The 17,616-nt window shown below is 45.6% G+C and overlaps 1 protein-coding gene across 1 annotated transcript in view; it reads left to right on the top strand.

Moving 5' to 3' along the window:
- The window catches only part of CCDC106 (coiled-coil domain containing 106), a 175,922-nt gene that overhangs the window by 133,056 nt on the left and 25,250 nt on the right, over positions 1-17,616 (top strand). The window contains exons 4-5 of the mRNA XM_086930452.1: positions 5,122-5,298; positions 6,600-6,809. Of these exons, the coding sequence (XP_086786578.1) occupies positions 5,122-5,298; positions 6,600-6,809 (387 nt within the window). The remainder of the gene's footprint in view (positions 1-5,121; positions 5,299-6,599; positions 6,810-17,616) is intronic.

Raw genomic sequence — 17,616 nt, 5'->3', positions numbered from 1 at the left:
GTTAACCTGGGCACGGCGAGCAGCCCTGCGCTTTCTAAACCAGTTGCATATAACCCACTCTGAACCTATTTTTCTTGACACAATCACTGCTTTGCTACGAGTAAATAAGAGCGCCTCTGTAATCATATGTCAGGTTCACTCCTAACATCCTTGTGGCACAATCTAAAAATTAAGTTAGATGGGAAAATGCTATTTTGGGTTTTTTGGGCCCTCAAAGCCGGTATTCGAACGGAGTGTGCACTGTTCACCAATAAACAACCTATCAATTTATAACAATATACAAAGTTCTCTGATACCTCATTTTTAATTTCTTAGTTACAACCTTAGTTCGTTGTATTCACATTGTTTGCAATGCCTCATACATCACCTAAGCAATACATTCTCTAACATAAGTTTACATTAAACTTTTTTTAGCATCAAAAGTTATACTGTAATATTTTACATAATACAGAAAAGTGTTGGTATTATATGGGTTTCAGGTATGCCCCTGAGGCATGGACTTAATTGTCCCGAAATGCATCGGGCAAGGAAGAAACAGGATGCGAATTTCTGTATTTTGTATGGGGGGCTTTGCAGAATGATGGGAAGTTGAAGTTTGTGGTCCCGTAGAATCCTAGATCTATAGGGGAACAGCTATATGGGCTCGGGGGTGGGGTATTGATGCACGTAGAAGTCCAGGCAGAGGGGACAGGCGGATGAAAAGAACCGGAAAGACCCTTGCGTCACCAGCAAGATGAACTCATTCAACAAGCACTGGTAACGCCAATAGGCCTGGCTTTAATGTCCTTACATGCATCCATCCACCTAGCAATCCGTATATCCATCCACCTCACCTATCCATCCATTCCTCCATCCACCCAGCCATCCATCAGCCACCTGCTTATACATCTCCTCCGCCCACCCACCCAGCACCACGCCCATCCACCATTCCATAAAACCAACCACACCCAACTATCCATTCATCTATCCATCCCCTAGGCAACCACTTATCCATTTGTCCGTCCGTCCACCTACCCACCTCTAAATTCCGATCAAATTTTGTGGGATGAAAAGAGCTGTGAGAGACAAATAAAGTTGCAGAAAGCCTTGTTTGTGCAGGAGACGGCTGCAGGAATGGGGGGGGGGGGGTACACTTGACACCCACGGGGACGCGACTAATAATAATAAGTCGTGTTTTGTACAAAAGTAACAGTAACAGTATCCCTCATGGGACACAGGGGCTCCCGGGACCTACTCGTGCCAACGTTCCTTCTCAGCTCAGAGAGATGTGTCAGAGTGGCAACACCGGGTAACCCTGGTGGAGGGGCCTCAGATGGGCTCCCTCTGTAGGGCACCCGGGTCGGTGGTGCCCGGGACCTTTCACAGGATAGGGTTTGTGGGCACCGGGGGCTCGGTGCCAGGGCACTTCAGAGAGATTTGTCTGTGGGCACCAGGGGCTTGGTGCCAGGGCACTTCAGAGAGATTTGTCTGTGGGCACAGGGGGCTCAGTGCCAGGGCCCTTCAGAGAGATTTGTCTGTGGGCACAGGGGGCTCAGTGCCAGGGCCCTTCAGAGAGATTTGTCTGTGGGCACCGGGGGCTCGGTGCCAGGGCCCTTCAGAGATATTTGTCTGTGGGCACCGGGGGCTCGGTGCCAGGGTCCTTCAGAGAGATGTGTCTGTGTACACCGAGGGCTCAGTGCCACTTCCTGACAGCTTCTTTACCTCTGCGCCCGCGTCCATGATACATCGTGGGCGCAGATGTAAAGAGATTCCCTCATCAGCATGGTGGGAGAGAACGCCCTATTGAGAGAGCGCACTGGCGCAACATATGTGCCAGCACTATCTGTATTACGTTGTTTATTGGGGCGGGCGGGAAGGACACAGAAGCACGAAAGAATAACTTTCCGGGCTTAATGGGGCATTAGCATTTAACAAAAAGTAACACCTAAACCAGAGCTTTACCACTACATTGTGGACATTCATTGCGTGTAACTGTCAAGCTGTAGGAAAAGGGAATTACTTAAACCCACAATCAAGAGTGTTTCTATGGAGGAATGCTTACATTAGTATACATACATAGCTTCATGTTGTTAACCCCTTCCATGCTGCTGACGGAACGGTTCCGTCATGCACTACGGGTGAGCTGTGCGGATGACGGAACCGTTCCGTCATGACTCCGCCCGCGCAAGGCGGAGTCAGCATGGGCGGGGAATTCCGCCCGCACGGAAGGGGTTAAATAACAAAAAAAACTAAGATATCTGTGTTTGTTGTAGGAAAAATGGCCAAATAAAATGCCGCAAAATTGCCGCTAAATTTCCATATTTGTGCCACTAAATTTCCATTTTTGTGCCGCTAACTTTGCTAATCCATGCCGCTATATCCTGGGGGGTCTGTACAATGAGAAACTGTATCAAACGGAGTGCTCAAGTCAAGCAGAACGAGAGCAGCCGTGCCTCCAGAGTCTAGATGTTGTCTAAGACATTCAGTTACACCAAGGAGAGCAGGCTATGCTATGCGCCGCCCTAAAGCCGCACTCCGAAGGATGGAGGAGCTGATGGGATCAGTGAATATTGAGAGTTGCGTATTAACATGTTTTTCCCAATTTTGGAGAAAACAGGAAGAAGGGAAATTGGGCGGAAGCTAGACCAACAAGAGTAGTCCACATTTGCTTTCTTTAGAAGGGGGAGAACCAAAGCATGCTTCCAATGCTGCCATCCTTCAAAGAGATATTAAGAAGCTTTAAAATAACAGTTAAGACAGACTCATCTAAAACTCTGAGCTTGGCAGGAGGGTGGTGATCCAGCAGAGAAGCTGACTTAATGGAATGCAAGATCCATGAGAGAACATGCCCTAATTTTGTTGGTCTCTTCCGACTTATTTGCCGGAAGAGGTGCTTCCAAATGACTTAAAGTAGGGGCTTTCAAGTACATGTAGGTTTCTGTACTCACAGAATCTGCTGCTAATTGCTGGAGAATCTTATCAACTTATTCAAGAAAAAAATTGGCTAATTCATCACAATGGTTTTGTGAAAGAGAGGGCGGAGGCAAGGTGTTACAAGCATCAGACAGTTCTTTCAGCACCCTAAAAAGAGTCTTCTGCAAATTTTAAGAACTGTCAATCTTTTCAGTGAAATACTTGGCACGTGCCGATTTACAGAGGGCATGATACCTTTTCAAAGCCACCACATACTCAGACGTGGCCTCCTCATCATAAAGTTTGACTGTCTTTCTAGAATTTTACATTGTTTCCTTTTGTAATCTAAGTGTGTCAGTAAAACAGAGAGCCGGAGGGTGAGTTCTACCCGAATGTTTTGTGACAGGTGGCAAGATGGTGTCAAGAGCCTCCGTAAGCCGTTTCTTCTTTCCTTGCGCAGAGCAGCAATGGTCAGCACATTAGTACCGTACCTCTGTACATTTATCAGGCCCCGTTGACATACAACTCCTTTTCCAAATTCATTCCACCTTTAGCATCATACTGTCTCAAATAAAGGTCTCCAACAGTGTTTTGTGAAGATCAAGTAGTGAGTGTGGAAATAGTGGTTAAAACCCAATTATGAGAAGACAGAGGTCCTGGCAGTGAATGGAAATGCGGATCTTTGGAAGATCCACGTTTTGGTCTAAAAGGATGGGTCTCTGCCTCTGCCCCTTCAATATGGTAAAACACATCTAGATGTTAAGTTGGACTCCGCAGTTTCATGTTAAAGATCAGGTCTATTCTGCAATCTCTGCATGCCCCTTGTAATTTAAGAGACTGAATAAGTTCATGCCCACCCTTACACTTCATAGATGCAGCAGAAGCCAGCTTGAGGTTTGACATAAGTGATCTACTTTATATAAGTTTCCACTATATTGCCTAAATTGTACACTCATTTGTACAGAACAGATACCTTGTGTTCAATTGAATTGGATGCAAACTGGGCAAATTATGCTGATGAACACAATTGCCTTAGAATCCTATTTTTCATAAACAGCATTGGCGTGCAGATCCAAGCAAAAATTGCTTTTAATTAACTTTGCTTGGTTCTAGGATCTCTTTTCAGTGTGAACCCTCTTGAAAGTGGATGAGCCAGTATATCTTATTTTTACAGCAGTGCTCAGCCAATGCTTTTCTGTGGAATGTTTCTCGGTTTTGAGTACCTATTAAGGGTGGCAAAGCCTTTTTTTTTCCCTGTGGTTTCCTCTGTCTGCAACTCTTCTACCTTCAGATTTGAGAAGAGTTCCCAGTCTGTACTTCTGCTTTAAACAATTGATGAAATATTTCTTTACTGATTTGAGCAGATTGACTGTCTCTGTTTTTTTCTTTTAACCTGCATTGAGATAACCTGTGGGTAAGTTGGTGTGCCTTATTAAAGTTATCTAACAAAACGTGTGTGCATGTGACATCCCTATCTTTTAAAATGCAAAGATCACAATTTCTAAGTGTTACCTCAAATTGCCACAAAGCTGTTTTAAGGAGGTAGTGTCAAAGCTGTGTTGCTTTTTAAAACAAATGATTTTATTCATTCAAGTCTGAACAACAAAAGCAGCCAGGGAACCCAATGCCGCACCACCTTGAATATTCACAGTAACAGTACACCCACATTGCCCACCTCTAATGGCAAGCTGCTCATTGAACATGCATTTAAAACATTTTTAACTCAAAGAAGAGAGGCAACAACCCCATTTTGAGTATATTTTAACAGTCAGTGCAAATCACAAACTTGTGGGTCCTTGTCAAAATGGTAATGGTACAGAAATTCAGCTCATGAAATCCCTCGGATTGGCTCATTTATGGATTGCCTCGTTTTGAATTCTCTACATTATCATGATTGCAACGTCAGGAAATCCTGATACAACCAATAGAAATAGTCTAAGCATCCAGCCACAACTTTTGCTGGAGATCCAGAGACAAGTGCGTCTTATTCGGTATCAAATTTTCCAGAACGGTTTCTAGAAAGTTGAACATTTAGTACATTTGTGTTTATTTCAAAATGCATCCTTTTTGTCCAAAACAATTACAATTCCCCAGATGTTTTCCTGACCTTACAGCAGGCAAACCTAAAGGTAAATGTTCATCAGCCACTGCCACTCCTTTTGGTTTTTGGGGCTTAAGTATGATGAACTCCGAGCTCACTGTAGGGTGCGTTTGGTTCTTGTGTTGCAGAGACGACGGATTCTGGCAGCCCATCCTTTGCTCTCATAACCAACATGAAGGCTCAGCTGCACATGGCCTTGGAGCGGAACTCATGGTTGCAGAAGAGGATTGAGGATCTGGAGGAGGAGCGAGACTTTCTGCGCTGCCAGCTTGACAAGTTCATATCCTGTGCTAAGACTGAAGCAGGTGAGCCGAGTGCTGTCTGGCAACAGACTTGTGGTGTTGGAATACTGATTTTGTCTCAATTACTTGGGCTATTCATGCTAATACTGATCCAAAATATGCGGAACCAAAGCGTGTTTTGTGCCTTGATTCTGAGGTTAAATCTTCTAATAAAGGCCAACAGTGGGTGTGGTTGGGGTCTGTCAGTAATGATAAGAAATTACCTTTGCGTGTCCATAAATCTCCCTGAGTAAAGTTCTCAATGGCTGGGGTATTCTACAGAGGAGGGCTGGACTTTAAGGCTGGGGATTTGAGATTTCTTATGAAGCACCGTGCATATGGGGCTGAATGAGAGGATGTGATCTGGTATTAAGGATAATCTTTGTGCTTTCATTTCAATGAGCCTCTTTCCCAATAGCCTGAAAAGGCTTCAAGTCAAAACAAAATGTTCAAAGCGATCACCGTTTGTGATTTCCCTGCACTGACATAGCAGGTCTGAATAATTAGATGAAGTTGAGGTGTCGATGCAACCTAGAGAATTAGAATTAAGATAATTCCATTTTTTAAATTTCCTATGATAGTAATAATAGAGCAAATAAAAGAAATTGCATTTATCCATTTTTTCATAGAACTTAAAGCTTTATTATTACATCTATAATCTAGGCAGTAGTTGGCCTTCCTTACAAGTTTCATAATCATTTCTGTTTGTTTCTTTATTCTTATGAAGCTGCTCACCTCAACCATAAGGAGGAGAACGAAAAATAGAGTTACTATTTCGCCCTACGTAATGAGGACACTGTTCTTTTAGCCTTGGATTTTTTTGTGTGAATTTGTTCACACTTTTACTCAGAGTTTCTTTGCATCACTTGAACCAGTTGGGCTAACACACCTCTAATAAACATAATTTGTATAACAAAATCCCTGAACTGGGAACATCATGATGTCCTCTTGGCCTAGAGCCGTTTGGCTACCCTGTGCTAATGCTGTGTGGGTACTGGGGAGAGAGAGATGGAAGTCACTGAATAGGAACAGATATTCATACATTGGCGTGCCCTTAATTCAGTGTGGTAAAACTTTGCAAATGAAATCATTTAGATATACATATGAAATCCTGTGAAATTTACAGAAGTTGTCATTTACAGAGTACTCTGCAACTAAACTTCCTTTCTTCGTTTCTAGCCATCAAGTCACTACAGAACACATTTATGTATACTTATCTCTGAAAGCAGCATAACAATATTATTATTTACTTGATTTTTCCCTCCATTTTTCCTTTTCTGTCCTCACTCCCTTCACCCACCTACTGTTCTTTATTACTTCTTCAGAAGACCATGTCCGAAGTAAACAAGTCATCCGATGGGCGGAGCCCAACGAGTGCAGAAACGGTGATGTCACTGACAACGACAGCTTGCTGTCCTCCATCAGCAATCATTCCGAGGAAGGGAGCGTCATGGCAGAGCGCAAGAAGCCCGCCCAGAAAGCCAGAGTGGGCCAGAGGCGGATTGGTAAACCCAAGGGCCGAGAGAGGCAGAGGGGTAGGTAGCAGCACATGAGAGCTGCACCACAGATCCCTTGGATCTCAGTACTCTAGTATCTCATTGCCTTTGAAGTCTGTACTATTATTGCTTGGGGTAGCACTATTACAAACATTTTTAGAAATATCTTATTTCACTTAAGTTGGTTTGTTGCAAAAGCTTGATGTTAGAACATGTAGTCTCACCCAATAAGTAATTCATAAAGAAAAGAAGAAATATAAGAAAAATGACCCTATTACCTTTTCTTTATATACATTTTTATTGGTATTTACAGATTACATATTAAAAAAGAAAACACAATGACAGATAACATTAAGCAGGTTTCGCAGTAAGTAGTATAGGGCAGCCATGATTATTTTATCAGTCTTTGCTTGTCCGCCCCACATAATCTAGTTCACATATAACACTAAACACATAGGTTGTTGCGGTTGGGCGCATTTCCAGTTGAAACATAGAACATTTACGATACCGGTTGTTATTTGGTGACAGAGCGCCGGCCATTGAAGTTGCGTTGAGCTGGTCTGGTTTGTTAGACCTGCCTTCGTTGTCTATGGGGGATTGTAGGTGTCTAGGAATTTGTTCAACTTCGACCACATCCCTCTGTTTGGGTGCCTCCACGGTGTGTGTCTAAGTGCAGTGCTGTCTGCACCCCTGAGAAAGGTCACCTAATTTAGCCACTCCTTGAAAGAGGCTTTGGAGGTGTCCTTCCATTTGGTTAGCAGTATTTTGACTGCTGTGGTGAGGAGGAAGTCTAGCAGGTATAGGTCTTCATTTGTGGCTAATTCTTGTGTAATGTGCGCTGTGATAGTTGTGGCGAATGTTTGTTTTCCACAACAGGTTTTATTGATTGATTAGGAAAGGGATAATTACAGTTTTCCACAGTCAGGAAGACACTGTCAAGTAGCAAAGCACATTTCAATATTCATATAACCCAATCAATTGAAGAGAAGGAAATTAAAAAGGGAAAGGGAAACAAACCCCCTACCACCCCCACCAACTACCCAGTGTCCCATCTACCCACCCCTTATCCCACCCTAACCCCATGCACGTCATCACAACAGCTCCATCAATTGATCATGATACAGCAATCTAGTGTCACTCGAGGCCTGAAGGTCCTCTACAGTAGGCAAGCCTTCGTCCGGGGCAGCCTGAGGCTCCAGAGTCAAACCCCTGTAGTCTGCCCACCTCTTCCAGATTTTAAAGTGTTTCCGTGGGCATTCTCTGGCCTCAAACACTGGTCGGTCCAGTCCCATAAAATAATCAAGACCTTCCAGGCCCCCAGTGGTGGATCACGGTCAGTCTTCCGAGCCCTCGCCAGGTCCCGCTTAGCCACCACTAGACCCAACAGCAGAAGGAGGCATTTGTAGATATTCCCGCCCACATTCTCCAAAACGTGCAAAAGACCCAACCGGGGGGAGCGGGGGAGATCCCACCCCAGCACTTCCGACAGACAGCTCCAAACCCCGTTCCAGAACCGGTCAGACCAACACAAGACCAAACCTTGTGCAACAGCGAACCTCTCTCAGTCCCACAACACAGGCACTCTGGGGATGCAATTGAGCCCGCCCTCCACAATCTCTCCCGGGTATAGTATGCCCTGTGTAGGTATTTAAACTGGATCAGTCGGAGACGTACTGAGATTGCAGTCCCACATGGGGATTCCAAAGCCTCCCTCCAAATGTCCTCATCTAAGGGGCCAACATCCTTTTCCCAGGAATCTTTGAGTGGGAGCAAAGAAGCGGAGCAATGAGTGACTAGGGTTTGATAAATTTGGGACACTTTCTTGTCTCCCAGGTCTCCCATAAAGATTTTGGCTTCCACTGGACTGAATTCCGGTAGTTGCTCCAGGCCGACCAAGCTTGGGGCAAGCGCGTGGCGGAATTATAAGTATTTAAAGAATTGGGATTTGGGCATTTGAAATTCCGAGCTGAGGTCCTGGAAGGATTTAAGTGTAGTCCCAGTCAGGACATGTCCAAGGGAGGAGATTCCAATGGAATTCCAGCCTCCAAATCCTGATAGTGAGTACAAAGCGGGAAGCAGTCCGTTCCTCCACAATGGGGTCTCCGCTGTCAGTTTACCCCACCAACCCATGCGGCGCAGCACCTGGCGCCAGATTAGGAAGACCACATGTGTGGCCCGAGGCAATTCTTTCCGCAGCCTGGCTGAGTACAATAGTGTGTGGAGCGTGGATTCGCCCATCAACGAGCGCTCGAGGGCATATGCAGGATCTCCTCTATCTCCGTACCACCACTCGTTAAGAACTAATAGATGGGATGCCTGATAATAGGATAAGAGATCCGACGTGGCCAGGCCTCCACAGTAAGTGGACAGGAAGCATGCCCGCAGTGCCATCCTGGCGGCGCCCCCTGCCCATAGAAAGCGGCCCAGTACTGAGTTGACCCGGCGAAACCACTGTGGGTCTATCTTATGTGGGTGGTTCTGTAGTTGGTATAATATACGCGGGAGTGCGACCATTTTGAAAATCGCAGATCTTCCGAAGATTGTAAGAGGCATCCGGGACCACGTCTTGATGTCTACCTGAACCTTCTCCCATACCGGCAGCACATTGCGCTCCCACGCTATGTCAGCGGACTCGGACAGGAAGACTCCCAGATATTTCAGTCCCCCAACCGCTACCTGTAACGCCGACGCCCAGGGGTAGATACCGGAACCCCAGCACGAATGCTTGTTTTAAGCTGCATTCTAGGGTTTTGTTTGTGAAGTTGAGCACCTTATTACAGAATGTTTTGACCTTAGTGCAGTGAAATATTAGGTGTGCTAGGTCTCCCCTTTCCAGACCGCAGTTCCAGCAGGAGTCGCTGTCTCTTATGCCCATTGAGGCGAGACGGGCTGGTGTCCAGTGCGCCTGGTGAAGAAACCAGAATTTAGTTTGTGCCAGCACTGGGGATATCATGTTTTTTTAAGGAGATTCCAAGAGGGATTCTAGCTCCCCTTTTGTGAGTTTGGAACCTATTTGGGATTCCCAGTAGTTGGTATTTTTGGCGTTGAGCTTGGTAGATGCAGGACGGAGGAGTTTATATAGGAGTGAGGTTTGGTGCCCCGCTTTGTTAATGGTTTCCATGTATTGGAAGATTGATGGCTTGTGTTTGTCTAGCTTTGACTTTGTTAGTGCTGTTTTTATTGTCAGGAAATTGTATAGCTCTATATCAGGGAGATCATGTTTTATTTTCAGGCTATTAAAGGTGTATGGTTTTCCATCAGTCTCAAGTTGGGCTGGGAATGAAATTCCTGTTTTCCTCCATGCCGCTATGTTGAGTGGTTTCCCCTTATATTTGATCTTGGGGTTTGTCCAGAGTGCTTCCCATGTGACTTCTTTATACTATTCTCGAGCCTTTGATCAACTTTGAGCAGCGCAATGCCACCCACTCAGGGTACAAACTTAAAGGGACAAATCAGAATGCATGCCCCTCAACGTACACACGACCAAAGAGGTAATGGGATCCTCGAGGCTGTTCTGGCAGCCGGGATTTGTAAAATACCTGGGTATCCAATTCGGGAGAACCCTAAGAAGCACCTAGAGCAAAATGAAAAATTGACCCTAGGAAAGATTAAGGTATTTCTGGAAACCTGGTCACCCAGATTCATTACCTGGTAGGGCAGAATTGAAACTGCTAAAATGATGATCATGCCCATAGTTAACTACCTAGTAGGGATACTACCGATGGCCATCACAGATGACTTTCAAAGAAAAATAGACCAAATGATAAACAAATTTATATGAAGAGATAAGAAACCCAGAATAGGCCTCCAAAAACTGATATTTTGGAAGAAACTAGGGGGCTCAACGTGGCGGACCTGAGAACATTCCAACTAGCCTTCATAACCAGACAAGGGATGCACTGGATGCTCCTGAAACAGCAATACACGCCAACATGGCTCACCTTAGAGGAAGCCATCCTTATTAACACTAACCCACTAACACTCCTCACTTCCGACCCTATGACTTTTAAGTGCATTTTCGTCTGGTGTGAGGTCCATAGTATATTACAAAGGATGGTCATGACTATCATGAAAGGTGAATACCTTTGTTGTTGGTTGCATGGCCCTAACAGTTTCAAACAGGATTTTCCTTGCCCACTGTGCCATTATCCAAAAATGCCAAGGCAGGAAGGTGCTCCCAAGACAGTAACTAGAACAGAAGGAAAAGTAGGACCTAATTGCTGATTGGCTGTTGACGGCCAGGAGATAATATGTCCACGGTTGGGTGGACTATGTGATAGGGCGTTGTGCCACAATAATAAAATAGCCATGCTCCAAGGCCAGTATCTAGCCCCCAGGCATGTCATCTTCCTCACCATCCTCATTTTTCTTTCCCGTCCAGGGAAGGGGAACAGTGCCCATTAGAGTATGTGACCTGTGATGTATGCAAGCAGTGAATATTCACTGTGCTACTTTAGCCATACAAATGACCACAGTGCTATAAAATGTGTCTAGACCTGCTGCCAATGCAGTTGGATATGGGGTCTAACCGTCCTACTACAAGTCTTTTCAACTATGTGTACCAGGGGTACTCGCTAATACGTTTTAGGGTTTAACCTTGGACCGCGTTGATTTTGAGGGGGAGGCTATCATATGAGCAAAAGATTGAAAAAAAATGTATGTGCTCTCTAGGAACCTACTAAAGACACGATAGGAAGAAAGTTTTCTTCCAAAACGCTTAATTTTTTTATACTCTCCTGATGTATTCTGTAAGCAGCTCCAAAGCTATGCATTGTTCAATGATGGCTGTTTCAAAAGTAATTTTAATGGGGTACTTGAGGTGTATCTTGAATATTTTAAATGTATTGGTACCAAATCAAAGCCACCTGCCTGATTGGTTCAAAGTGCCTAGCCTTGAAAGAAATAGAAAGGGGAATGTTTTTTAAATTCAACAAAATGGTGAATTTTAAAATAGATACGTACCATCACGCTGGTCAAAGAACACATTTTAAATATCACATGAAATGCTGATGTGGAGTTCACCTCATGAAAGATTTTAACAATATAGACACTAATTTAAAGTTTATTCTGTCAAACACTCTCTTAAAAATGTGTCCTTCAGCTCCATCATGAACACAATTTCCTGGACTCTCGAGGGCACCCTTATCCCTCAATCTAAAGGCCCATTGCAGTTTGTTCCACCAGAGACCTATGTAAATGAATCTCTCTTTAGACATAAACATCTTCAGGAACCCTAGGTAAGGGATCAACAGTTACCAAGACTCCATGTATTCTAATAAGAATTTAGAATTTAACTGAAGATTTGCCCCATCCATTTACGCAGAGAAACCCCTTTCTGATGATATCTGTGCCCTAATCACAGAAGAAGCTTTAAACTGTTCTGCTGGAACATGCTAAGCTCAGACACTCCGGCTAAAGAGTAATGCACCTGCTCTGCGGTGCATTCCCAGTGCCTAGCCGCTAATGGAGCCACCAGTCTTGGCCATCCAGAATGCTGCGGCCTGAGGGAACCCTTGGCATGAACACATGACTCACCACCTACGAGACCTTCACTGGCTCCCGGCCGAGAAGAGACTAGCCTACAAGCTTCTCACTTACGCCTACAAATGCCTCCACAGCATCGGACCCAAATACCTCAATGATAGAGTCTGCTTCCACGCGCCTAAAAGAACTCTTCGATCCGCCAACCTCGCCCTAGCGGAGACACCCCGCATCCACAGAAGCGGAACAGGAGGACGGGCCTTCTCCTTCATTGCAGCCAAAACCTGGAACGAGCTCCCGGTCAGCATCAGACGCTCCCCTAACCTGCACATCTTCAAGAAATACCTCAAGACCCTGCTCTTCGACTGAGCTGGAGCTGCCTACCCCTCCCTCAACCCCCCCTCCCACCCCCCCCCCCATGCCTTGAGATCCTCACGGGTGAGTAGCGCATTTTATAAAGGCCAGATTGATTGATCTGCTAGTTCCTCATCGCTTCGGAATTATTGCATGCATACTTCCTCTGCCCACTCCAAGACATCTTGGACCCAGGCCTCCTTCCTTCTAAGACGCCAGCGAGCTAGTCCATAGATTGCAAAGCGTTGTTAAGCTATTGTGCCCAGAATAAATAATTTGTTTCGTTCGTTTTAGTGTTCCTACCATAAGCAGGGCTCCCAATATCGATTATTTAGGTGTCCTTCCCCTAGCAATGTATGTGCCAATGGGTTGGGCCACCTTGTCCCAGATAGCGTGTGTAATGGGGCAGTGCCAAACTGTGTATTTAAAGTCAGCCTTAGAGTATTCGTACCTACCACAGTTTGGGGCGGTAGTGGGGTAAATTCTGAGCTGAACAGCCGGGGTGTAGTGGGTCATATGGATATAGTTCTACTGCCCGAACCTAAACAGTGCATCAGTCTACGCTGTCTTTAAGTCCCTAACAGTCCCTCATCCACTCTTTCTCAGTGAGCTCTCCCTTTAGATGTATATGCCACTGGTCCTGCACTGTCAATGTTTGTGTTGGTTTATCTGCTCGCAGTGAGTGAAATATATGGGAAATCAGGCAGTTCATCCTGGTAAGGCCAGCAGCATCTTCAATGTCTGTAAGTATAGTGGCACCTACGGAAAGGAAGGCCACTCTTTTTTTGCCCTTTGTGCTAGCTTGGTGTACTGGAGGAATCCCAAAAATCTACTGCGCTTCTTCAAGATTGAGCACATGCTTACTACTAATTTATTAATACTAAAAACAATAATGCATGTCCTGGACTGCATTAGATTGGAGGCTAAGACAAGTGGGCTGGTTAAATAGTTTGCACAAGAGATGTGGCAATCTGGTAAGCATGCTTTACTCCTTTTCATTCCACACAAGAGAGGCTTGCTAATTGTGCTGTACCTTTTTGTGTGAGCGGAGCTTGCACATCATAGGTCATCACTATGATCTGCCCTTCATGGCACCAACCTAGAAATAACTTCAGTCATTCTCAAGCTCATGCCAGTGGACAACACACATTTTCCCCCATAGCACCTATGCCCAATCAGGGGCCACAAATGGGACTGTGAAAGGACCAGTAAATTGACAAGCTCAGCTAGCCCCCAGATGCTTTTCCCTATGTACAAGTTACACTTAAGCAGCACATTGATGTTCACTGTAGCAGGTGAATTTGCTCTGCTGTCAGGATCATGACATACCAGTGCTTGAAATAGAAGTCTATTGGTTCAGTTTTTCATTGTGACAGAGTACATGTTTGTTACTGAAAAATGGCAGCACCTTCCCATTAAAAGGTATTGCGATATAATAATAATAACAATAATGTGATGACGCTGACACAGCAGGTTTGCTAGGCATGATAATTCACACTGTTGCGCCTCTGGAGTTGATATCTTCCACCTTGCATGGACTTGCCCCCAATTAACATTTTTTGAGACAAGTTATTTCGAGAACTGAATGCCATGGCAGAGCTGGCACAGAGCCCGGATCCCATGCTGGCTCTTCTGGGTTCAAAGGTTGTACAGAAATTTGTTGGCCTAGGATTTTTACTGGGCAAATGCAGGGTGGCCATGTGTTGGGGCAAGGGTAGAGCTCCCACTATAGCATACTGGACCAAAGACCTAGTTACTTGTCACACCCAGATGGACTTCTATGGAGAACTCTTGCTGAGAAAGTCTCATCCTAGAGATATATGGAACCCCTTGTGACAATATCTAACTAGCAGGAAAGCGAACAAATGGGACAATGGCTCACACTAATCTCCCTCTTCCCCAATCCAAACAGCTGTCTTGCTCACTGACCCACCTACATGTGGATGAAGATTTGCATATATCTGTCCTCAGGATAAACTGTGTTCCATAGGTGTTATTTGGTATATCCTATCCTATGCTGCGCTGTTGTTTGCTAATATGTTGGCTGTGTGAAAAATAAAGGTTTAAAAAAAATGCTAATATCCTGTGCTTTAAGCATGCTACAACCTACAACACACACTCTTGGTGGGGTCAGGGTGCCGGACTTCTTTCTGCTGCCGTTGTTGACGCCTCAGGACAGTGCTGTGCCATACCTCTGGAGTGCTGTGCCATACCTCTGGCTCACAAGCCTGACTTCAACTGGTGATTTTACAAAAAGGGGTAACCCTGTGTCCCTCAGAACCTGGGTATGTGTGATTAACGAAAACGTGGTTCTGTTGGGTGGCAACAAGAATTGCTTTAAAGGAAGGCTGAACCAGCTCAAAACACAAAGCAAGTAAACCTCTCTGAAGGCAAAGTTTTTATATTAAAAAACAAGGATAAACAATACACGGGAATTACTTCATTCCGTTTTGGTAATGATAAATGCTTAAAAATTGTGAATAGTGACTATGGTGAACAAAGTGACTAGTGCATTGCATATAGTGACACTTGTATACAAATTTGTATAATAAAACCATGTTGGGGGGGGGGGAGGCTTTGGGAAAAAAAACCAAGGGTGTTTTCTTCCGTTAAAAAGGCCAGTATTCCAAAGTTAAATGTTCCAAGGAAAACAGATGGTTAATGTCCAAGTTCCTGGAGCTATCTTGGCCAAGTAGGAGCGTCGACGTTTCGACCATAGTTGCGCCCCAATTGGTGGTCGCGGCGGGTCTTTATCAAGACAGGGGGGATGGGGGTTTGTTCGAATGGGAGGTGACTCCAGAGTGAAGCCCGTCGGTCAACCCTCGGTACTGCAAATTCAGAACTTAACGTGGGCGATCAGGACTAAGTCAGAGCGCCAAACGAGCTGTCCGGGAAAGGCTCGAATTTCCCCGGACAGCTCGTTTGGCGCTCTGACCAACCACCAATTGGGGCGCAACTAGGGTCGAAACGTCGACGCTCCTACTTGGCCAAGATAGCTCCAGGAACTTGGCAGAGGGGCAACAGTGCCGTAATAACTTGCGGCTGGTGGGAATTTCAGAAAGAGTGGAGGGGAATACTCCAGAGCACATCCTGGAACGATAGTTGGGCAATCTCCTCCCCTTGGACACGCTGTCTTCCTATTTCATAATTGAGTGATGCTATAGGGCCTTGGGCCAGCAAGCCCTCCCCTGGTGATCCCCTCTTCCGGACCTTATAGCTCGATTCTCAAACTACACCGATAGGGAAGTGATTCTACAATTCACTAGGACAGAGAGGGAAATACTTTATGAACCTAAAAAACTTTAATTTTCCCAGATTGTACTTGATTGGTGTAGCAACGAAGCAGAACATTTTGAGAATCCAGAGGATGCCTGGTCATGGGTGGAGGAGCACCCACAACACCTGCATAAACAGTTGGAGCAAGCACTGGACTCCAATGGTCGTGTGAGTTGGAGGAGCACTAGAACTTGCAGACATAGGAGTAGTAGGAGACATTACCTAAGGGGCCCTTAACGGCCTTCACAATCCGAACGTCTCAACCTCCAAACTGCCTCCGCAAAGCGACGCCAGATTGAGACAGTCTGACACAGAATATACCCATGTGTGGGCATATCTGCCAGAGTGGATGTGCCCCTATGATATCTAAGTTCACCCTTAGATATCACCAGTGCACAGTGAAGCCATACCAAGTACACAGACTGGTTATTCCTCATTACGATTTTCCCAACTACAGTGTACCCCAAGGAGTTTCGTACCATACACCTCGTTGTGATAAACTCACACTGATGCCAGTGCTGTATTTCTTAATAAATACACCCTGAGGGCACCTTAGAGGTGCCCACTGAAAGCCTACATATCCCTGCTGTTTTAACTGACTGGTCTCAACCAGCCAAGCACCCTAGACAAGTTTCTGACCCCCTGAGGTGAGAGCCATTGCTCTCAGAGGTCAGAAACAAAGCCTGTTGTGGGTAGAGGTGTCTACACCTCCTCCAAGAAGGACATGCATTCCAGAGCAGGAAGCTTCAGAGGCCCTGCCACCTATGTTACACGAACCAGGTCTCTCCAGATAGTGGCGATACCCACCCCCCTGTCCTGCTAAGTTTAGGAGGTGTGCCCACATCAAGCCACCACCACCCCTAAGGTGGACTAGGTGATGTGGACCCCAATTTTCATATTCCTCCATCTTGTTTTGGACTGAATTATCTTTCTAGGGTCAGGGTTATGCCCACTTCCCATAGGAAGTGGTCATATAGAGGGTCAAGACATTCTAACGGTAGGCAACCCATTGGCTACTATCTGCCACTTCCCTTAACACCCCCAGATTGTTTATTTAGGTGGCACCTCTTAACCCAAGAACTCCGATTCAATAGATCAAGAGAAGAAAGATGAAGAAGAGTCACTGCCTGGAGAGAACAGCAGAAGAGCTGAGAACTTTTGGCGTGCTCACAACTCACTTGACAGTCATGATAGAGTGGCATGCCTTGCAAGATGGAGAGCTACCAAAACCTTGGGTAGGCTGCCAGCACTTCGAAAATTGCCTACAGTCTCCCTTGGAAAAGAGGAGCTACTCACCTGCAGTCTGCAGGCACCAACAAGCAGAGACCGGTCCACTGACTTGGAGCTCCCCATCCCGACCGACGCCGCAGACGGCCAGGAGAAGATACTCATGCTCTGGAAGGTCAGATATGTCTCCCCACTGAGGTTGAAGACACCAGGATGAACCAGAGCTGTGCAGCACCAGCCACCAGGGTAACAGTCGGCATGCACCATTCACCAACAGTGAAAATCCAGTCTGGATTCCCCCTGCACCACGACTTATCAGTCATCGAGGGACGTCAGCATCACTAAGACCCACTTTGTGACTTTCCCAGCTGTCCCGATTTTTGCTCCTGCCAGCTGTGTGCCTCTAACTGCAAGTAGCATCTTCACACACCAGCCCAGCCACCATAAGCACTCTGCACCTTAGCCGCCCAGCCCGGGTTCCAAAGAACCGGCTATGTCCCCTTGCTCC

Source organism: Lissotriton vulgaris, chromosome 7 (genome assembly GCF_964263255.1).
Source record: "Lissotriton vulgaris chromosome 7, aLisVul1.2, whole genome shotgun sequence".
In the NCBI taxonomy this organism is placed as follows: domain Eukaryota; kingdom Metazoa; phylum Chordata; class Amphibia; order Caudata; family Salamandridae; genus Lissotriton; species Lissotriton vulgaris.
The sequence above is the reverse complement of the archived record's forward strand: the minus strand, read 5'-3'. Positions and strand labels throughout refer to the sequence as shown.